General features: G+C 37.1%; 1 protein-coding gene across 4 annotated transcripts in view; it reads right to left on the bottom strand.

Annotated features, from left to right (window-relative positions):
• The window catches only part of LOC149802662 (uncharacterized), a 68,979-nt gene extending 52,319 nt beyond the window's left edge, over positions 1-16,660 (bottom strand). For all 4 annotated transcript variants that reach the window (XM_089952032.1, XM_089952030.1, XM_089952033.1 and 1 more), the window contains exon 1: positions 16,132-16,660. In XM_089952032.1, the coding sequence (XP_089808158.1) occupies positions 16,132-16,588 (457 nt within the window). In that variant the 5' untranslated portion in view covers positions 16,589-16,660. The remainder of the gene's footprint in view (positions 1-16,131) is intronic.
• Between the last annotated feature and the right edge of the window lie 8,440 nt (positions 16,661-25,100).

Raw genomic sequence — 25,100 nt, 5'->3', positions numbered from 1 at the left:
GGGGCTCGTATGGTCGCTTACAACTGACCTGTCATAAATGTACTATATAATGACTACAAGGGAGGAACACTTCACTCCTTTCTCGTGCGACCCATTTAAGAATAAACCTGTTATTTCAAGCTACCTTTCGCGTAGCGTAATAACTTTGGTACGGATGTTTAGCTCAGGCATTCTACTTTATATGCATATCCAAAGTTTATCTTACTATCATACCTTGAAGGAATGCAAAACCATTTTCCCACGCTACCGCTCGACATGGCCATTATCGCGCCCGCTTAAAATGCAAGTGAGATTCCGCTGAATTGAATACTATCCTCTCATTGGTTAAAAGACAATGACGTCCTGCATTTATTTATAACATATTTTCAGTTGGCCAATGAGAAGGCAATACTCCATTCAGTGCGTTGTTTTTGCATATTTAGCGAGCGAGATCACGGCACTGTCGAGCAGTCGTGTGGGAAAATGGTCTGGCATTCCTTAAAGGTATGAAAGCCAAACTTTGGACACGCATATAAGTAGAATGACTGAGCTAAACATGGGTACCAAATTTATTACGCTACGCGAAATGTAGCTTGAAATAACAGCGGTTTTTCTTCAGTGGGTCGCGCGAGAAAGGAGAGAAGTGTTCCTCTCTTGTAGTTACTATATAGTGTATGACAGGTCAATTGTAAGCAACGATACCAGCCCCTGTGTTTTTGATGCAATCACGTGGCACAAAAGATCGTCAGTTAACGGGCAAGGATATATTAGTCTATGCCACATCACGTTATTTGTCTTGTAAGTCTTCTGACTTTCGCTAAGTTCTTTACGACCCCAGTATTCCAACAGCCACCAGCCCAGATTTGGTGCCAAGCCTCTACAACCAGATGTTTATCAGAGAAAGCGAATATGTCTGTTCTGACCGCACGCCATGGATTCTGAACGAAAAAGCAAAGCAGGCAAACAGCCAATTGTCTTGAAAAATAATAAATTATCTTTTCCCCATTGCCTCAGTGCACTGAAGATAGATGTCGAGTGGCCTTAGCAGATCTATATATTAGTAATAAACCTAATGGCCTCACAGTCAAAAAGATGTAAGACGAAAATCTAGAATGAAAACGTTCGCACTCAACTTACTGTCGGCATAAAAACGCAATTAAGCAGAATTAAAAATGAACGTATATTTTATAGGCTGCATAATATATGTTATCTTACCAATTTATTGTCAAAGAAATAAAACAACAAGCAGCAGACGTCGTATATTATAAATATGTCTTCGATACTTAATTCGAGATTAAATATGCACATGTATATATGAAAAAATATTGATGATAAACAAGTAACCAAAGTATAATCTATATGTGACCCGTTTCATTTAAACGGCCGATCTAACATAATATATTTTCTTTTTCTTTCTAATGTTCGTTATTATTTCCCTTGATCAATAACTATATATTAGACATGACGTACTGAAAAGTAACCATAATTCAGTAAATAGAGATTATATCATATAACAGTCGTTGTGTAAAATCAGACCGAGGCTGAGTCGAAGCACTTTGGATGGCTTATTATTTCTGTTAACTGTCTGTAATGGCTAGAATTACTTTCAGTTTGAGATTAACCATGTGTCTCGTGGGAGAACAAGTTACAAAGTTCTAATCACATAATTTCACTAGCCACCTAACTGTGTCAATAGTTATCGCTTCCATTCCTAAGCCAGCATTTCAAAGATATCATGTATCGAAAGGGAAGAGTAAAAATAACTCCTTATTTCTAATACTAGAATGTAAGTCATCAATGCTTCTTTCAGTAATTGGAAAGACTAGAACACGAGAATTTCAAACCGCAGAAACGTGTGTTGGGTTATAAACATAAATTATTAGTAAAATTTTATTTTAAAACAAGTATCATCAATACGGGCAGCGTTGTCAAAGGACAGTTCAGGACAATTTGAGCGCTTACAATCGTTTTAGAAATCTAAAGTTCTGGATGATTGATGCAGAAACTGGTCACCGTAACAGGAAAATATGGTTCGTTTCACATTAACGTAGACGGAATATGCCTCTTCTGTAAGTACCTTGAGGTGCTAAAGAGATTTTGTGGTTTATAGATAAGAAAAGAAACAAAACAATAACGTTTTTCGGAAAGGCAGTCTACGAGCATCAAACTAGAGCTTTTCTCTCCGCTGAAAGCCACCTTGCCCACAGGCTGTAATGGACAACGGCCAAAGGCAAGTGGTATATAATACTGCTGGCTTATCTAATACGCAAAATCTATTTAACAGGCATTTTAAAAGCAGTAGGGAACATGTCTTCTATTCAGAATTGAAAGAATTTTAAGAGTATACCATTAAATACTCGAGATGTTTAGCAATTCAACGTACAAACTTTAAGCAGATTTAGGAATTGATGTAATTTTGCTTTAAGGACATAACAACCAGATCTTCAGATCGATCCCACTCAATTCCATTCATGTATTCACACAGAAAAGTTCAATGAATAAAGGAGATACAACTAATGAAATTATTTGCTAACTACAAGTAATCACGTGACAAAAGATCAATTTTTCTCAGGCAATTTAAGATCCTAATGTATGAATAGAAATATGTCCTTCGAAAATCGAACCAAATTTAATAACGACAGACAACAATCGAAAGTTTAAAGTTATTAACATAAATAGGTTGTGACAGAAATACTTGGGGTTTTTTATGGGAATGCGAATCACGTTCAAATTATGCAGCTTTTATATATACTAATGCTGTTTCAAAAATAATCCTTACAATCCTCTTATTATTTTCCATGATTGTGTACACACTTTACCTCTTCAAATCCCGAGTGAAAAGCATAATTGTCGCTTTGCTATGAAAATAATCAGGGCCGTTGAAATATCGGCTCTAAAACAACCGATAGCCGTACCGTTACTATAAATTCCATACTTAGATTTTGGAATCGGTTTTGATAAAACAAAAATCAAACTGCACGATGCTCTCATGGATACAATGGTTTTTCTTTTTTCTTTTATAGGGAGAGCTTTACAACCGAAGCAAACTGTGGCATATTTAACCATCTATATATAGATATATATCAAATGAATCTTGATATGAACGTTTCTGCCGGTTATATGGAATCTAAAATGCTTTTGATCTCAAAAGTGGATGACTTCATCGCATGCAAACATGGTAATTTCTTAGGGAAAATTTTGATACCTTTTCAATTTCAAAGCTGGTGATTGTGATGTATAAAGCATTGAATTACCAATTTAAAACACACCCGCAAGTATTTTCTAATTTACCCCTTATCTTACGATTAGCCTAATCTATATGCTATAATTTCGTCTTTATAAATCGCGAAAACAGATAGACTTAGTAATAAATCTGCTGGTGTGACCTAGAAAAGTATCAAATGTACGATATTTTAGGAGATTAGCTTTTGGGTGGGTTAAGCCACAGATCTAAACTGAAACGTCTTTGAATTCTCTAATGGCATGATGCGGGTCAAAGAAGAATGTATATAAAGTCAAACATGCCTTAATGACTCTTATTATTTAATCATCTTTTAAAAAATGTCAAGGTAATTTGCGCCCAATTAAAGTAAATAAACTTCTTTTAAGCAAACATATGTCTTAAGAGGTAATAGTCCTCATTTTCTATAGATGTCTGCATTCAGGTTTGACTGTATAAGCGATAGAGGTATTATGAACGCATACACTTGCGCTTATATACTAAATTTTGGGGTTTAAACATCACTTTTAACATATTATTAGCTATATCATGACTAAGTAATGAAAGCTAAGTACCTTTCCCAAGGACACATTGAGGCATTCGAACCCAGGATGACCTTGGCATGTATCAAACTCGCCACCCTTGGATTATAAGCCCGACGCTCTACCAAGTACCAACTAGCTATTGCCGCTGAATGGTCATTTACTATTTATATGATTAGCAACGGCTTTCAGCCAAAAAGACTTAACAGATTACTCATGTCTTAATTCCGTTGTGTTCGGCAATCTATTTCAGACACGAAGGCAAGTGGAAGTCATCACACGAGCCTATGAGGGGCCCGAGTGGCCGAGTGGTCTAAAGCGCTCTCCGTTACGGATCACTGCCATCTCACATCTGTCTGCGTGGGTTCGAGTCTAGGATTTGGCAAATGTACGTATGTGAGAAAGATTGCCAGCAGCTTCTCGTGGGTCTGTGGTTCTTCCCGGGTTCTTCCTCCAACATTAATACTGGCTGCCATGCATAGCCTATCGTGTGCTGAAAAATGGCGTTAAACCCCACAACAACAACAATAAGAAGTCCATAGCTAATCATTCAGCACCCCTTTTTCGACTTTTAACATGACATTCCAGATTGGGCGCACGTTTAGAAGTAAACGATTTTCGGGTGGTACAGATAGAGATCAAACAAATGATCAACATACTTATGTGAATGACTTGTTTCCGCATTGTGTTTTATGTGTGTGTGTGCGTGTTCTGTATAAGTGGCAGTGCAATGTATTATCATTATTTCTATGAATGGTACATTTCAGATGACAATGGTGCGCTTCCGTAGTGTACATACGTGCTCTGTAATACATCCTCGATACTATACTGAGTACATGTACAATGTATTGCCAATATTTGTATTAATGATACATTATTTCTATGAATGGAACATTTTTCTATGAATAGTATATTTTGGAGGACAATTCTTTACCAGTGTCGAAATCGGTTGATGGTTGACCGTTGTTAAGAAATGACCAATTTGACTTATGAACACTGTCGGAGATAAGTATCGTAACGTTATATTAGTAAATTTCAACATTTTTTTGAGTAAAAGCTATTATATTTGCCCTAAAGCTGGCTTTTATAGAAATAATAATACTTGCAGATGTATATAATTGATCTGAGATACCAATATTGATATAAAAAGAAACTTGTGCGTAAGTTTATTTCGAATTATAAAGAATGACTAATTTTTTTAAAGCTTTTTGGAAGACATTTAATTGGCACGGTTTATTATTAATCTTTTTACACGATTTGATAAATTAAATCCCATTTGCGAGTGCAAAAAGAGTTTGGTTATGTCTGAAACCTCTATAAAGTACATAAATGAAATCACTACTAGCAAACAGGACATGTAAACACATAAAACGAGGCCTGAAACCGAGCCTTAAGGAGGTCACGTTTCTAACAGATATAAATCATGGCATATTTCATATGCCTCTAAAAGCACGGAGCGTTATCTCAAATTTCATGCATCCTTGCAGGTAAACACACTTTATATTTTAATTCATATCTTACCTGGGAACACCCCATTGAGAACCTGACTAAATTGTACGAGTAAGGTACAGATTAAGCAATTTATCAATTGCTTTTTGACAGACTTCCGTTCAAACCTTATTTAAATTAGCACAATCATTGAAGAGACGGCTTTAGATGGCAAAATATGCAAACAGGACGTTATTGAATAGAATTATATCCGGCTCTCCATGGAAGAAATATGGATGCAAACTATAAGGTTAAACAGGGTGTTTACCTGTAGAATACCTTGTGTGGGCGATTCATACGAATAGCTTAAACTTAGATTGGCCTGATAACAGAAAATAAAATGATAGAAATTTGGTTGAAATTATTTCCGTGACTTTGCTTCAGCACTATTGAACTTTGAGCGAGCTCCCCGGGGGCGTTTGACCACCCTAAAATGTCAGTGTCTACCTAAATCCCCATACCTTGATCACTACTGAGCACAGAAGTATCCCCCTAACAGCTTAACAAAAGTGCACTACTGCCTCAGAGATAATGACATACCAGATCTTTGTGTCAGATTTTATCTCCAAAACCCTCAGGATAAAATGAAGTAAAACATAATGTTTGCATCAGAGAATTTTCTCTCTAATTATTATAGTTGTAGAGAAATACGAGCTACGTGATTTACATTTTTGTTACATAATTATAAGAATAAGTGATACAAATGGTAGCATTCGAGAAATAGGTTTGTAAAAGCGCTTTGGAGAAATTAAAGATACCGTATATAATCGCTTATAAGTCGAGTTCAACAGCAAACTGCACAGACTCAGATCTGTCGCCGCATCATGCGCAGGCAGATCTGGTCTGTGCAGTTTGTTAGGAGTAACCAACAGAACAAACAACAAAGACCCTGATCTGCTGGCGCATCACGCAACGGTAGATCAGGATCTTTGTTGCTCACAATCGAGTAAAGACGGTACTCAGTATATGGACCAAGAAATATCGCTAATTTTCATGTATCGAGTCAACAAATTGTACAATGAAGTAATCAAGTTGAATCTGAAGTTAGGGGACAAAAATGAAAATAAAATAAAATATCCAATCTTTCTGGCATTATTATTATTACTATTATTATTATTATTAATATTATTATTATTATTATTGAAGATTTCTGTATTACCAAACGTGCAAGTCATCCACAAATCTTGGTCAACGAATTTACTAAAGAGCAAAACCTATTGTGCAAAACCTATTTTATTTTAGTCACAATGACCCTGACCTTTTGACCTCAGAAGCAAAATGCTTCTTCCACACCTTATGTATAAGCCCTTCACAAACACTGATCAAGGAAAGCTTCTTTCTTACACAACATATATCATCCACAAGCTTTTGGTGAAGAATGCATGTCGTAGATAACTAAACGTTGTGCAGAAACCGCTTCTTAAAACATCAAAACAAAATCAAACAACGTAACCTTCACCTTTGACTTTTCAATTACCAAAAAATTAGGCTTCTCTTCTACTCAAATCGCATGCCATCCACAAAGTTAAGTCCCGGTATATGATGTAGAACTGGATCCGAAATCGTTAGGCTCATTGCCTGCACCAAGTGCAAGCTATTTACAGAGTTGGCAGCGGTAGCTGAAGGAAAAATTTAGTTATTGTGCGGAAATGAAATAGTTTAACAAAATGGACACACTGACCACCGGACATTACATATAGACGGTAGAGTCGACGTTCTGAATAGCGTGCGAAAATCGATTAAGCCAATATACAAAGCTAAAAAGTTCAATTCTTCAAAATTCTAAAAACTTCACTTAAAACAAAATTACCCAAGATGCGTCATAGTATGTTACTTCTTTAATACCTCAAGCTCATTCCAATGAAATTCCAACAACAAAACTATGTGGACGACACGGCCAAATTTCCATATGTGGGAAGAAACAATCAAACAGTTTATCGTGTGCCACTCCTAGATTATCAATAGAATAGTTGATCTGCAAAGCTTATTTGTCGTCAGTCTTAACCGTCTCAGGTAGGCCCCCCTACATACCTTTCATACCTGAAATTACTGCATAAATTAAAAGCTCATTCACAATTAAAAAAATGTTATTCGTACCTTTTTTCGGTTGCTATTTTTGCTTTATACGCAATTAATATCAACAAATACATGTAATACGTAACCCAGTCAATGAATAAAGCGGATAATTCCGTGAGATACCACAGCCATGTTTCTCATCTGCGAGAGAATATATATATATATATATATATATATATATATATATATATATATATATATATATATATATATATATATATATATATATATATATATATATATATATATATATATATGACACTTTTAACAAAAGCGTTAGAATAAATCGTGCATTTTCAATAGTTCACTAAATTATACATTCGGGTCGGCAATATTTTAGTCAGGAAGTAATAAATAAACTTTATCTCTTTCCGAAAACGAACGTTGTAATTGTTCAACGCATGATGCGAACAAGACAAAAAAGTCGATTACAGTGATATAAATGAAATGAAAATGTGGGTTGGGGGAATCAAAACTTATTGCATACATTCGAATATGTTGGGACACGTATGTGAATCAAGTTATATGTGAATCAAGTTATGCATCAAGTATCAAAGAGCTCTGTTTGGCATTTTTAATATAAAGAGCTGTCTGGACCAAAGAATCTGGTATGTACAGAAAACTGTAAACGAATACTGCTAATGGAAAAAACAACAAAGTGAACAGAAACCGGAGGTCCTGTAAGAACTCTCTCACAAGAACTTCCTGTAATACTGCAACTATTTGCATATTTTCTTCATATCTGAGACCCTTTTGTAGGTATCCTATAGGTGTAGTAACGGAACATCAGAATCTCGGATTTCCACTACTCTGCCGAGGTGGCACCGTCTATACGCACTTAAAAGACGAGTCCAACTGCAGAATACATAGACTCAGCTCTACTGTCGCACAATGCGCCGGCAGATCTGGTTCTGTGTAATTTGGTAGGAGTAATCAGTAAAACAAACAGTACAGACTCTGATCTGCTGGCGCATAATGCTACAGCATATCTGGGTCTTTGTTTTCAGTTGGACTCGACTTATAAGCGAGTTTAGACGGTAACATGAGCCTTTTAACGTGACAATATATGGCGACCACAGCATGGGAACTATGTCCAGGCCTTGAAATCAGATCAGTAACCCTTGCTGTCTGTGTCAGTGATTTAATACAAGTGAGATGACAATATATGACAAAGGCAATACCAGAAAACTAATAAAATTGATATCATCTTATTCGTGGTTTGCTAAGTGAGATCTGTATAATAACCGCGTATTATACAGGAGTACATCAAACATTTGATTGAATGCATTGGAATATGTTAGACCGTTTCAATGTAGTGTGTGTGTGTGTGTGTGTTTAAGATTTTTAACGTAGCTTTAACAATTTTCCAGTCATATCGCTACGATGTCAGCAGCGTGGCAGATTAAAGTGATGTCTAGCACTGGGGCATCATGCCGCAGACATTTTGTTTTAGAAAGTCTTTGGTGCAATTTGGCCGGGGTTCGAACCCACGACCTCCTGCATCAGGGGGCGGACGCTCTAGCCACTAGGCCACCGGAGCGGTCTTCAATGTAATAAATGGCATTGGGAGGGGTACTTAGAGGCTCGTGTGCAATGATCACATTTATAAAATTCTCAGTAGGACTGTAACTAAATACAGGAAAGTAAATAAACGACTGACGGGTACAAGTTCCTATTACCTATCAAAGGCAATGAAAGATCAGTATGATATATATGCTACTGATTTGAACAAGTGTTATGTTCAGTATTGACACAAAACAAACCTTTGCATTCGTGTAAGCACTTTTCATTTGAAACCAACTTCTAAACCGACATGTACAAAGACCTTGATGAAATCAAATACTGCATGAAAGAATTACAAGCTTCCGGTTTTGAGAGATTTATGACTGAAATGTATGTATGTATGTATGTATGTATGTATGTATGTATGTATGTATGTATGTATGCATGTTAACTCTTTTAATTGGAACCTAGAAGGTACTAATGGGACCTGAAACAACTACTGTTTATCAAGGAAACCGCCATTAAACACCACTGTTCGGTGAACTATTTTAAGAGTGCTGGCATTTCAAAGTTAAATCCCTTCAAAGTTCCCAAGATACTCTATGGAAGTCTAGAGAACATCGTGCTAGTACCCCGTCATTTGTATCGAAAAAATATGGCATGAACGTATGGTTAATAGCAGTAATTTAGAAAGTGTAGTATTCTTTTACGCCACCCACCCCACCCCAAAAAGAACAAAGCTGTGACCATAATGGTCTTTAAAAAAAAACTGTGCAGAGAAAGAAAAATTCAGCAAAAACAAGCAGAACGCGTGGCTCGGGCGCAGCGCCGGAAATAAACGGCCATGTGCTGTCAGTGAGGATATCTTCGAATCCGCATACTGGGTAAGGGCCATCTCTTCAGGCAGCATAGGCATCCAAACCACCGAACTACTATCACGACTAAATCGGCAACATCAGTTTTTATTGTATTAAAATGCATCTAATTTAAGTCCGTTTATTAAATGTATTGTTGTGAGGTTTCTTAATAATACGATCCCATTATGACAGACACCGAAAATTTAGAAAACACTTTTAGAATATATTTTTTCAGTCTAAACATCATTTATCTAATGAATAGAGTTTAGAGAGGCTAGAGTCAATTTTGCTATTTAAATGAGAAAAATTTTCTATTTTAATTTCGAGCCCCGTTCTTTTTACGTACCTTTAGATTGCTAAATTTGCGACGAATATCTCACCAACTTTACCTTCGCTAAATACGTTCTTCCACAAGAAACAGTACAACTATTTTGTCAGAAGCACGCTTCCAAAATGTATTTTGGAACTGGCTGAGAGTCAGCAGAAGTTTGCAAAAAGGGCTAGCATGTAAAACAAATGCAAAAGGGACGCCCGCATATACAAGCCAAGCCAGCTGATACAGGTGATAACCAAGTGCACGTGCCTCGCTGCTGGTGGTATTCAAATGATGACAGATGCACGGTTATCGTTCCACATGGTGCATATGTTGACCTCCGTATCACATTCCATAAAGGCAGAAACGAGTTAGGATCGTGGCTATAATTTATAGGTAAAAAATCAAACCGTTCCTTTAAATAATATCCACCGGTATACCATTATTGCTTGGCAAAATTTGCAGGGGAAAGAGTTTTCAATTAAACTTTAAACGAAAGGTGAATGAAATCCTTAATGATGACCACAGCAAGATGTCTGTTTTTAATCCTAATTTTACTCCTGTCTCAAACACTGTTTCATATTTAAACAATTACTTTCGCAAGATTTAAGTCAGCCACTCATTTACTCGTTCATTTATTCAATTCATTTGTCTCATAGTTATTTGGTTTAGTCTTTCATTATCCGTCTGTGTCGTTAATTCAATCTATTCGGCGGCCCGGGGCGAGGTGGGGGGATGCCGAGTGATCTTAAGCTCTCGCCATTACCAGTCACTCATCTCTATCCGCGTAGGTTCGAGTCTCGAACTAGGCCAATGTGGGTATATCAGAAAGTTTGCCAGTAGCTTCCCGTGGGTCGGTGGTTCTTACCTGTGTTTTTCCATAACCAGTTATACTGGCCGCCATGTACAGCCTATCGTGTGCTGAAAATGGTGTTAAACTCACAGCAACAACAACACTAATCTATAGCAATTGGTAAATCTCATTCTTGTAGTCATCCAGAGTATTGACGTAACATTGGTGTGTGTAGTCATCGAGAGTATTGAAGTAACATTGGTGTGGGTGGTCATCCAGAGTATTGACGTAACATTGATGTGTGTGTGTGTGATTTGGATTTTTAACTAACTTTAACAATTTTTCAGTCATATTGCTACGATGTCTGCAGTGTGGCAGTTTATAGTGATGCATACGTATGATTTCCCGTGCAAAACTATTCGGATAAACCCTTTTAAATATTCCTGGGCTGATTAAGCACATGTCTTCTCTTTCCCACCAACGTTTCTTATAGCTGCAAGTGCTTCATTTTACAACAAAATTAAAATTTACTATCATATGTCAAAGTTAATAAAATTCGTTTTTTTCTTCTTCTTCCTCTGGGTGAGAACATTCTAACAGAATCATTGCGAATGTTATTCATGAGGACCTATTCCAGCAGAATTGTGCGAATCCTCTCGGTTGGCGGACCGTTTGTACACCATGACTTTGACGTGCTGATATCCCCCAACCTAGCAAGGAAAATATCAGTCTTAATATGTATTCTATGTGCCCTAGCAGGTTTTATTCATGTAATATAAGTAAAATGCAGTGGTTAGCAAAAACAAAAACCAGGGTTGCTACGGGAATTAAATACGCTCCACTGTTTGGGAATGCGAACGTGTAAATGGAACATACGGTCGTTTGGGAATTCGAATATATAAATGGAACATACGGTTGTTGATTTTACACTACGCTGTGCAAGGTAGAGACGACTTCAAGGCTATATAGACGTTAGGAGACCTGTTAATATGAAGCCCATTGATTAAGCAAATAAAGGGTCAGCGCGTATCGTCTAAGCGTAGTCTTGCAGGCTCCAAAGTGCAAATCTCCACAAGTACCATTAAGTTAGCTATAGTCAGTAATTAGTATGATTCAAAGTAAAGCTCGTAATGTCAGAGCGGTTACTTTGATTCGGTCATCCTTACAATCCTTCGTCATGATTATCATACGCCCTTGTTTCTTCTCTCAACTTTTTCATCAACGATATATGTTTCTGGAAACATTTGACCATCATCGTCGATGACGCTGACGTTAATACTACCCTCCAATTAGTACAGCTTACATAACTACTACTACTACTACTAATACTATGAGATGCAGTGGTTCGGTAGTTTGCGTGCCCAACTCGCGAGCAAATGGGTATGGCTTCGAGTGTGAGTTTGATTTGGATTTTTAACGTAGCTTTAACAATTTTTCAGTCATATCGCTACGATGTCTGCAGTGTGGCAGTTTATAGTGATGTCTAGCACTGGGGCATCATGCCGCAGACATGAAGCATTATGTCCCACCCAGTCACATTATCCTGACACCAGGCCGACCAGTCCTAACTTTAGCCTCCTAATGCTGAGCGCCAAGCGATGCAGCTGTTAGTACCATTTTTGTAAGTCTTTGGTATGACTCGGCCGTGATCGAACCCACGATATCCCGCATCCGAGGTGGACGCTCTAACCACTAGGCCACCTGAGCGGTGGTATGGCTTCGAATCATAACATCAGATCAGCTGGAGTAAGTTACAATAGTGTGTCATTGGGAAATGAATTTTATTCCAATTGCCTTGGTACTAAATAACCCACCTGTGTTGCTGTGTCGTAAAACACCAAACTATAAAAGAAGAACCACAACTACTAACACCATTACAGCAACAACACTTCTACTCTCATCATGAACAATAATGGTTTAAAATAGAAATTCCTTATTTCATACTAAATTATCCCAAACTCATGACCACTCAAGCGAAAACATTACTGTAACAGTAGTTGATCATTCATGTTATCCTAGTAATAACGTCATGTTGCCTAACAACGGTCAGAATGCCCTCAATAATCGATCAAATCAAAGTCTCAGCCAGTAAAACAAAATTTAAAAAAAGTTCTAAATATTAGGGTGTAAACATGTCAAATGATGAAGTCCTGTCTAAAACTTTAAAATTAATCGAAACAATAACCCTAGAATGTAATGATAACATAATTACTACTAGAATGTAACGATAACATAATTACTAATAGAAAACCGAGATTCACATTAGGCTCATAAATGTACGTTTTAATGCACGCGTAATCAATATAAAACTCGGTAAGCAAACGACATGCACACGCAAAAGCCGATTTAAGTGGTGAACCTTTACTAACATCAAAGCAGATCCAGAAGTTTTAGCGATATATTATCAATATAATTCGTGCGGTACCGATGGAAGATGTAAAACCTAGTCGTTAATCACTTTAATGTCTGATACCTAATCTTTCCTTGACCATTGTGTGCTGTATACACTTGTATTTATACATCGACTCTATTCTGATACTGTTACAGGCTAACCAGGTTAGGGGCGCATCATTTATGTTAGAATTATTTCTGTATTGATTGTTCCAAAACTGTGATATTAAGTGCATTTGCTGATATATATGTACATTTCAAATGGCTGAAAAGGTCGACCTTATCCAAATACTTTTTCCTCTGAAAAGATAACATAATACACTATTTTCTTTAGGATCATCTTAATCCGGATAGATTTAACGTATATATTTCTCCGACAGAGAGAACCGCGAGTATGATACTGTCTGGCGTATATATCGATGTCAAATTTCCACTTCAGCAAGATAGGGCATAGCTTTATAGATTTTCTTAGGAGTCCTTGATTTCCAGTAAGTGCCTGATAAAACAACCAGAGGCGGCAACACATGCGTTAACCTCCATTAGACGACATACGGTAGGTGAAACGAACACCTCGAGGAGACGGGATTTTGTTACAAAAGATTTATGTCAATTCCATGAGAGTTCTGCCCTAAGTGCATATCAGAGAGCAAAAGACAATTCTTTGCGGCAACCCCTGCATGGGGTCGTGTGCTAGTGGTGGTCCCCTACTGGATAGAGAAGCGTGGCCAAGGATAAAAAGCATGCCATGTGTTTTGAAACTTAATATGCCACTACAAACTAAACACTATCGATATCAAAGTTCCTTACGTGCAGATGTCAAAGATTGTTTCAAATAGTTGGCAATGGTTTTGCATTTTTTTAAAAATCAATCATTTTATACATTTTTTTTGTTTCTCAAATTTATTGTCTTCATGTTAGTTTGTTACATTTGATCACGTGACATTAAACAGTTGTAGCAGATGAAAAAGTATCTTCATCAAAATGAAGGTTTCCTACATCCATATTAATTAACGCGTAAATTTGATCTTGTTTATTGTATCTGGTACCATCGCATGAAATAATTACGTTCTAACATCTAGAGATGAGCTTTCCTCAATCGCAAAGCTATGCAGATAAACGCAATGAAGTAGTCACTACCAGAAATGGATAAAACCCAAGAAAAAATTGCAAGATAACCACAAAACTTGCATATCACGAGGAACGGGACACAAAAAGGACCAAGCCCATATTGTGAAATGCACGGCAGACGCAAAGATAACGGCCCCAGTATGTGTTAATACTGATGGACGATATCTCGGTCTGATGTGACATGTTCATTAAAATGTGCAAGTTTGCTGCATGCAAATTTTTCCGGAACAAACCTGCGTACACTTTAGACACGTACCGGTAATTGGTAACAGCCAGATCAAGCGCGAAATTTAAAATGGCCACAGGACAGATGGTGTGCTATTCCAGGTTGATTTACCAGACACTAAACACATGATTTGCTCCGGAAATATAATGTACATGTCACAAAAGAACCCTTTAGCCGATGGTAGCTGTATAGCCACGAGAAATGCTGGTAAGTGTATAAAATGTGTACCGATGTGTGCAGCCAACTTTGGATGCAGACAATTGCAGCTTTTAATGAATAGGTGATATTAGCCCCTCTCCCGAAAATCAATATCATCACGGGTGACGGGCTGATTTATCGACCTAATTCTCTCCCTACCCAACCCGCCCTGTCTCTTTCGTGTTGTATTTTGGAGTAAGAAAACAAACCATTAAAACTGAGTACTATGAAGATGTTCTGCAAACAGCAGTGCATCTATATTTTAAAAAGTAGATCACTGGCATAAACACTCTCAATGTAATCACAAAAGCCTTTCATTATCCACTAATGCAGAATAGTACAGACACAACAACAAAGCTAAAGTGTGAATGGTAAACCCAGCAGAAATTTGTCATTTCAGACATTCCTGAAACCAAAGTGGAAATCTTCCTCCAAAGCACGATGTCATCTCCGACCTATGTACACGTCACATTCGTGTCTCCTCCAAGTTTAAAAAAAAACAAACAAAACAACTCGAGTACTTCAGTGACGCGACTGTTTAACCACCTGCTCAACCGAAAAGATTTATTTTTTTGATTAGTAACGCACCAAACTAACGGTAAACGGAACATTACGGGGTGCCTGACTTTAGATTTTGATCACAAAAGTAGATAACCCTTTACTACCGGCGTCCTGGTGCTCGTTCCTGTCTCTTGCGGTTAAAGTCAAAACGAACAATTCAATAGATGGCATGTCTTTCGAAGCCGTGAAAATACGGAAACACGATTTAGATCAGGAGGTGTTGACCCTTTCTAAATAGCTAAAAGTTAAGAATTTGCGCTTTGGGTGTTGATAAGACTCGTGGCTAGTTAATCTAGGCCCATTATACCCTGGGAAGAATGAACGTTTATGTGACTAGTAAAAAGCGGCAAGGTTCGGTCGCTATCTAAAGGTATCAATAGAAACCTCGTGAATCAGAAATGGCCAGAGGCTTTGGATCTAGTACAGAACGAAGGTAGATATAATCGATGATCTGCGTACATTCCATTCGTAAATCATTGACTCCCCCATACAATATGAAAAAAGAAAATTGCATAAATAAATTGCATAAAATATCTTCCATTAGTGAAAAACTTTGTAGAAAATGCTGGTTATTCAAAAATATAACCTCTCTCTCTCTCTCTCAGTTTATTTATAATCCAGTGATTTTGATTTCATAATTATTTAAATATAAAATGTCCCGCACCACCCACTATGTAAACACCTTTTATCTGTCAATATGGCGTGGTGAAATATTTTGCATATGATGCACTCTACAAATAGTCTCTAGTTGTGGTATCACTAAATATACTTGAAGCAGAAGGTGTGATTATACAGGTATAACATACCTGATACGGGGCCAACTACAGTTTGATACAGTTGTTATTGTTACACTTACCGCATTTTGTGTCGTCCATCTTGCATTGTGATAATTTTTCTATCTCTCTCTTGATTTTCTTGGGGATATCGCCCCTGACAGGTAACGCAGACACACGGAAGAACGAAGAATCACCAGTTACATTAAGAAAGAAGTAATATTTTTCCTTGTTTATTTCATCCACACAATCTTCTAAATCCTTGGCTCCGAATTCTCCAATTGTTAAGTAAGTGGTTCTCGTACCCTTCATTAAGAGTTCTTTACCCTTTTTAATACCTTTTCCATCAATCAGAACTGTGACATTATACCTGTTCCCCGATGGGGGTAATTTTTGGGACACTACACCAAGTATCACAACTTTAGCTAGGTATGCACTTGACCCTGGGTCAGCAAATTCTGTTCCACAAGTCCTACACCATACATGAAATACGCAGAGTAAAAGCCCTAACAGAATAAAACGTAACCGGAATAGTTTCATTGCGACGATTTCACCAAGAATCAGTTGAAAATTCCAAGCCGGCTAAAACACGTCTGCTCGCATCGCAATAGGATCCCTAGTGTAAATCTTGGGAAAGCCCTCCAGTCGTGTGGGACGAATAACGTCACAGTCTCTACTCGACCAATCACTACCTGCTATACACTTGCTCATAGGTTGAGTAACTTGTGGTGCAAGTAATACCGCCCGTGCGAGCTGTCTGATTTTCTTAACGCAAAACAAACGAATATATATATATATATATATATATATATATATATATATATATATATATATATATATATATATATATATATATATATATATATATATATATATATATATATATATATATATATATATATATATATATAAGGAAAATAATTTACATACTTTTAACCGTTCAAACATGTAAAGAAAAACACGTCTCAATTAAAATTAAAAGGCGCAAGATTACACACACACACACACACACACACACACATATATGTATATATAGATAGATAGACAGACATACAGAAAGACAGACAGAGTTAGTTAACATGCATTTAAACATTTTTCACTTATTTAGGTTAACATTTAGTTTTGATCACTGTAAGCTCAACTATGTGATGTCTGAAGCAGAAAAATGCGACGAAAATAAAAGCTTCTGTGTGCTGGGGAAATGTACTTAAAATACAAAAAAGTACATTAACGTTGCCTGTCCTTGAAACATAGAAAAGAAAATTCCCGTTGTAGTCATTACATTTTCCTGAAGGAGCTACTATAAAAATTTTAAATATCGAAAAACTAGATAGAGTTATTCGCTCATTTCCTATTTTATCTCAGAAGTTCAGGAAGAGAAAATAGCATGCTTCATTAGCAATCATCTGTGAGATGTCCCAAATGACCCCCCCCCCCTCATTTATGTACACATATCACTTTTCATAACAAGAACTATCAGTTGGGAAAATCAAAAAAGGACATTTTCTTTAAATTTGCGGCCCTAATGAAACATGTAAAAGAGAGGAGATACTGTTGTAAATGCAAACTTTAGGTTATAAATTTTTAACTGAAAACAATATATGGTCATTAAAGTTCACCCACACACTCTGTCTTACTGACCCATGTCGCATCAAAGTTCACCCACACACTCTGTCTTACTGATCCATGTCGCATTAAAATTCACCCCCACACTCTGTCTTACTGACCCATGTCGCATTAAGGTTCACCCACACACTCTGTCTTACTGACCCATGTCGCATCAAAGTTCACCCACACACTCTGTCTTACTGACCCATGTCGCATTCAAAGTTCACCCACACACTCTGTCTTACTGACCCATGTCGCATTCATCGATACAGGCTGATGGATATGTAAATTGACTGATACAGAGACATATATAAATAGACATATAAACACACGTTTAAACACGTATGTATGTATGCATGCATTTATATGTACGTATTTACGTATGTTTGTTTGACAAACAATTTAGATTACAATTTGTCATGCATTCCATTCGGTCATGTTTCAGAAACTTGACGGATACAAAACAATGTACAGTCAGCTACTACTACTACTACTGCTACTACTACTACTATATTTCAAGAAGGTAACACAATTAGTGATACAAATACTAATTCAAAGAAAGCAAGAACAGTATCTAAGTAATGTGATGTGATTTTTATTTTTAACGTAGCTTTAACAATTGTTACGTCATATCGCTATGATGTCTGCAATGTGGCAGTTAGTTTATAGTGATATTTAGCACTGGGACATCATGCCGCAGACATGTAGCATGACTTCCCACCCAGTCACATCATCCTGACACCAGGCCGACCAGTCCTAACACTAACCTCTTAATGCTGAAAGCCAAGCGAGGCAGCTGTTAGTACCACTTTTGTAAGACTCGGCCGGGGATCGAACCCACGACGTATCTAAGTAACCTCCACACAACACACAACCAACAAGCAAACTCTTTTTCGAACCTTATGCACAGTGAACGTTTTGTCAGTTCATCTATCTACCAGTCTACCTACCTACCTACCTACCTCTCTATCTATCTATCTATCTATCTATCTATCTATCTATCTATCTGTCTGTCTGTCTGTCTGTCCGTCCGTCCGTCCGTCCGTCCGTTCTATCTATCACTCCCACACCCAACCACCCACCTTAACATTACAGACTTTAATTACCTTGAAACATATTGCTATTTAAGGAGGTACTTGGGGTAGCCTTTTAAAAAAATCATTCCAGTTAGCTTTAAACAGTCAAATTAGCCGGTAGACAGTTGCATAATGACACATGAAAATTAAAGATTGTCTTGAAATTGTCATATTTTTCTCATTTGGGGGAACATATTGGTAGTTTCAAGCGATATTAACTTATATTAAGTTGTGCCAGTATGCATATTTAGATCACGGGCCTCTATTCACCTCACACAACCTCCAGTCCACGCATTTCTTCTTGTCTTTCTATCCATACACATATCGACAGTATGGGGAAGTTTCTTAATCTCAGAGTCATATCCACAAAATCGTTTTAGCATGGACCCAAAAGTGCACTAATCATGAAAATAATACACGCTCTCACACATGGGGACAGACATTGTTATCGACCGCAATTTAATGGGACAGTTTTATTGTTGTGCATGACTGAAATGTCCATTGGATATTATCGAGTTGACGTCACAGTTCACCACCCACACTATCTTACTATCTTACTTGCTTGTGTGTTGACAAATGATAAAACTAAACAAGTCACAAGAAGATATTTACATACTTAGGGTCAAAGCGTGTGCACGCGCGCGCGTGTGTATGTGTGGTTTGGGTTTTCAACGTAGCTTTACAAAATTTCCAATCATATCGCTATGATGAATGCACTGTGTCAGTTTATAGTGATGTCTAGCACTGGGGCATCATGCCATGTAGCATCATGTCCCACCCAGTCACATTATCCTGACACCAACCTCTTAATGCTGAGCGCCTAGCGAGGCAGCTGCTAGTACCATTTTTATAAGTCTTTGGTGTAAGTCGGCCGGAGTTCGAACCCGCGACCTTCCGCATCCAAAGCGGACGTTCTACCAATTAGGCCACCGGATCGGTAATTAATTAGGATTAAAAATTAAAAAAACAACTTGTTTGTTTCTTTTTCTAGGGTTGGAGGTGGTAACGCCATTATATGCATTTGAGAGATCATAACGGGCAACTAAACGAGAAAATATCTTTATCGACCTGCATTAATTCCATTAAATAAGAACATGGTCATTCAATCGAGGAATAAGGATATTCCAACGAGAAATTCTAGGAATAAAAACACTGCTGAAGAATTTTTTAAATTAATTGATAGTAAACTTATATATTTATATTCGCACTTTTTTTAAATAATAAAAACAAATCAAAAAGACATTATGTGTTCTGTCCCCTCTGTCCATTTGTCCGACCGTTCATAAATAATAAAAAGGTGTATCTCCTCAGACACCAATGAAGATAGACTTTTCACCTTTGGGACATACATTTTGTTTTGTTTTTATTGGGGTTGGGGGTGGATGGATAGTCTGTTCTTGTAAACATCTGTTTTAAAATGTTCAACTGACCCTTGGGGGCATGGGTGGGGTGTATACTTTTTAATTAAGTCTTAAATAACTCAGAACCGAAGCTATCGCATCATAAACGCCACGTATGTAACGCATGTTACATATTATGGTATTATACCTTCGAGTCTTTCTTGTCCCTGGGTTCGAGAAATACCACCCCTGGGCCATAATCTCTTCTGGTGAGATCCCCCCAGACTGTAACCAACATATTCGAAGAACACGAGTAGATCAAACCAGATATGCATCAAATATCGATCCTAGGTTATGCCCCTCGGGTAGTGGACTTGCCTCTGGCTCATAACTTCCTCTGGTAGGGAAAATGCTCCTGGGTCTTTACTTAAAAACTGATAAGATCCCTACCCTATTACCGTTTTAAGATTTACAAGCATAGGAAGATAAATGTACACAAGCATCTAAAGCAGCCCCTGGGTCATGCCCCATGGGGTAAGAGACTTATCATTAAGTCATAAAGTCCTCATGCGCATATCCAGTGCAGACCACGAATCATGTCCCACCGGTAGGGAACTTATCCCAGGGTGATTACAAGAAAACTATCACGATCCCCGCCCTATAGTCCCGTTTACAGTTGCTTGAAAGCACATAGATATGCAGTGGCATGCCACTGATCTAATTCAGGTGGAAAGCACAACAGATAACTACGATGAGACGGGTTAGAATCCTAACCTGACCATCGAAGCTGGTAATCGCTGTATGTCGCTGGGCAAGACCTTTTACTTCATTTACCTTTGTACATTATAACATGTTATGTGTTGATATGCCGTTAAAACTCACAACATGTATTAAACTTAATTATCTTTGCTTGCCACCATCAGAATGTCATTTCCGATGAAAAACAGGTCAATATTTCGGTAAAGAAATATATTGTGAGTCGACTGGTTTGAGTGACAATGAATTGAGCCTAATTTTCGTAAAAATATGAGTAAGAATAACATTTTACAAAGCCGGCCCATAAATATGAACCCACCAATATATCTTTTCTTCCGCACTGAATGACAAAGTCAAAATGGTCTCATATAAATATATATATATATATATATATATATATATATATATATATATATATATATATATATATATATATATATATATATATATATATATATATATATATATATATATATATATATATATATATATATATATATATATAGTCAATCAAAATTACAACCATGTACGTAAAGAAATTCAAATCATGATGCCTGCACGTGACTTGTTGATGCAGTTGAATGTTTACTGTAGACCTGTAATACTTAATGTTAATAAAACGGTATTATATATGGCTATTTAAAAAAAGGTTTGCAGTAGTTGTCGACTGATCCCGCTACTGCCATTTGAAGCTAAAAGTAGGACGAACTGAACGCCACGACCCCTTCTATTGGCACCTGAGTCTTATTTCCGTAAGTAAAATATTGATCAACAAAGATTTCGGTGTCAAAATCTTTCAATGTGTACATATTTTTGAGGTAAAGTCAAACATAATATGTTTGTTTATATATATATATATATATATATATATATATATATATATATATATATATATATATATATATATATATATATATATATATATATATATATATATATATATATATATATATATATTTATATACATATACATACATATATATAGAACGCTAAGGGATGGGTTTAGTCTTTGACGGTGCAGTGAGCAATGTGTTTGCAGTGAGAAAGTCGATTACCTCAAATTCTCTGCTGTGGATTTTCAACTACAACCAGGGTACTTATAAAGCAAACTGTCATTTTATCACAATAGTTTCGTCAGAGAGCTGCCCACTTTTAGGATGACTTCGTGTCCAACAAAAAGCCTGTAAGGCAAAATACCTTACAATGTGATCTGCCCAACCAAATCAGGTATTGATTGTGTGTTGAGAAATACATACACCGTTTTGGATGGCTTCCCGATCAACAAAAATCATACAAAGCAAAAAAAAAAAAAAAAAAAAAAAATTACAGTGGGTTCTGCCCAACCAAACCGCGTGTTAATCGTATGTTGAGAAATGCAATCACCAGGAACCTTTAAATGAGCATTCTTCAGCTGTAAGGTATATGAAATATAAAAATCGCACTCTTTTTGATATTCTTTTCATGTGATTGAATTGTTTTATACATAAGATATTTCTGAATTTATTCTAAATTTTGGAGATAGTCAGACCTATCTTACAAAAGGACACACTATCATAAAGAGTATATCCTATTTCAAGTTAGCCACATTGCTAACTGACGGGTCGAACTGAATACGTTTCATGCATTAAAGGAAGAGTAATGTTCGAGTTGAGTTCTGATAATTCAGTGAGATTGGACCCCAAGGGATACATTGTACCATTTGTTTAATCACATTATTCAATATCAATATGAGTGAAATCAATAATTCAATATCGTTATATGAGTGAAAAGCAGTAGTTCATATATCCTACTTGTGGATGAAACAAACATTATCCATACTGTTGTACAAATTCATTTTTTGAATCACCCTTGGTGATAAGATAATACATTTTTCGCATTTGTGTAAAAATCCTAGACTTTGATACCCTTGCTGGTAGGATCACATATTGTTCACATAAACTCTATACATTGATCATACATCGTGATATATCCATATATCAATTATATTTATGTACTTGGACCATAATCTGTATATTGTTTAATTACTTGTTGAAATTGCACATCATATTAGCTCCATTTTGAAACGCTATAATTTCCTTATATCAGTTGTTCAACTCAGTGAGAATCATTCTGTAAACTCCTTTGTTGGACTAGATGTACACCAGTATTGTTAGATTTATTCATCGTTCAATTACATTATAAATAAACAGCTCATTCACGGAAATGCTTTCAGTGTCTTCGCTAAATTCAATCGCAAAACGGCTTCAACCTATTACAATGGTGTCAGAAGTGGGATAGGAATAGGCGGAGAGCTAACCATTGCATGATTGTTGATTCCAGTAACATTTTTCATTTATGTGTTTTCAGATTTTAATGTTCCTGAAAAGACGTAATGCATGTGGTTGAGTAAAAATGTGGCTAGCATTATATATTAGTCATATAATTTATCATATATACATATATTTTGTTGCCCTTTGAGAAAGAATATACTGTTGGTTTGTGTAATTTAATAATTCCATACTTACGTGGCAATACACTTAGGATTACCATGGGATTGCAGTAATGGGTTGCTGACCAATGTCTAACAGGATGATTATCATCCGATTGATGGCATCTCCCTTCAATATCACCAGCATAGACGTTTATGCTCCAACATTTAACCACGATGACGAGGTTGTTGATGCGTTCTAAGACCAGTTTCAAAATCGTATTGACTGACCAGACATCCAGGAAGGATATTCCAGTTATTCAATTAGACTTGAATGCCAAGGTAGGAGAAGGCAAACAGGCAGACTGGCGAGGAGTCTGTGGTTCACGCTGTATTGAAGAGACCAATTAGAGAGGACTGAAGCCTATGGACGTCGCCACCAACAATAACCTAGTGCTAACGAACACCCTTGACCCCAACAAACCATCTAAAAGATGGACTATCATAGTCCAGACAGAAAACATCACAACCAGATTGATTAAATCTTGTTGAGGAAACGCTTGCGGTCAAACATCAACTTTGCCAGAACACGTAACCTCCAAGGAACTGACATAGGAAGCGACCATAACTTGCTGATGATGACTTTTAAACTTCGCCTAAGGAAAACCAAGAAGCCAAGGCAGGTTAGGATTAGGTTTGAACTTGAAAAACTTAAAGATCCATTCGTAGCACAAGCAAATGATGCATCGATAGGTGTCACTTTTGTTTTTCTCCACTTACAAATTTGGGTGCTTGATCACCCCGTTTAGCACGGCAGTAGTAGGCACAGCCAGTGAGCTCCTAGACAAGGATCATAGGACAAAAAAGCCTTGGGTCACAGCAGATATCCTTGACCTATGTGATGTGAGGAGAAAACTAAGGACGAAGCAGGGAGACCCTGAATTAGCAGAAAATACAGGGAGATTAAGAATAGGATTAAGAAGAGCTTAAAGAGAGCGAAGGAAAGCTGGTTAGGGGACCACTGTAAGGAAATCGAGAAAAGCCTGAACCAGAATAACAATCACCAACCTGTGCTTCGTCGATGATATCGATGGCTTTAGCTTAGCAGGAGATGAACAAAAATGGGAGGTCTTAGTGAACCGTCTCAATCAAGCACCACTAAGGTATGGGATGGAGTTCAGTGCTACAAAGACCAAGATAATGACAAACAACATGTGTAGCATATAAATGTAAATGGACAAGCTATCGCCTCTGATGAAGGTTAAAACCCCGAGGTTCTGTCCAGGATTGCGCAGACAAAAGCTGCACTAGGTAGGATATAACCCATTTGGAAGGACAGCAACATCACAAGTGGGTCCAAGATCAAACTTATGCGCTCCCTCGTCATGTCCATATTCCTGTATGCATGTGAGACATGGACCCTGACAGCAGAACTAGAGAGAAGAATCCAGGGCTAAGAGATCAGATGTTATCGAAGGATCCTGAACATTCCATACTAAGACCACGTCTTTAAGGACGAGGTGCGCATTAGAATCCAGTGTGCAATTGGATCATATGCAGATCTGCTCACCACTGTAAAGAAACGCAAACTAAGATGGTCACGTCTCACTTGCATTTGCCTGTCAAAGACAATCCTACAGGACACAGAGAGAAGGAAGATAAAATTAGGCAGACATGAATTTTCAATGTTCGTATGAACAGTGGAGAACAGGACAAAATGGAGAGTGATTTGGCATCCAAATCTTCTGCCTATCACAAAATTATTTGAAAACTATGATTCTATCCTGTCGCTTTGGTAAATGAAATGATTGGGACGAAGCTGTTCATATGCTGTTATTTTTTGCTGTTAGGGAATCATTTCAAGA

Source organism: Sinohyriopsis cumingii, chromosome 3 (genome assembly GCF_028554795.1).
Source record: "Sinohyriopsis cumingii isolate HCF-2022 chromosome 3, ASM2855479v2, whole genome shotgun sequence".
NCBI classification, from domain to species: domain Eukaryota; kingdom Metazoa; phylum Mollusca; class Bivalvia; order Unionida; family Unionidae; genus Sinohyriopsis; species Sinohyriopsis cumingii.
The sequence above is the reverse complement of the archived record's forward strand: the minus strand, read 5'-3'. Positions and strand labels throughout refer to the sequence as shown.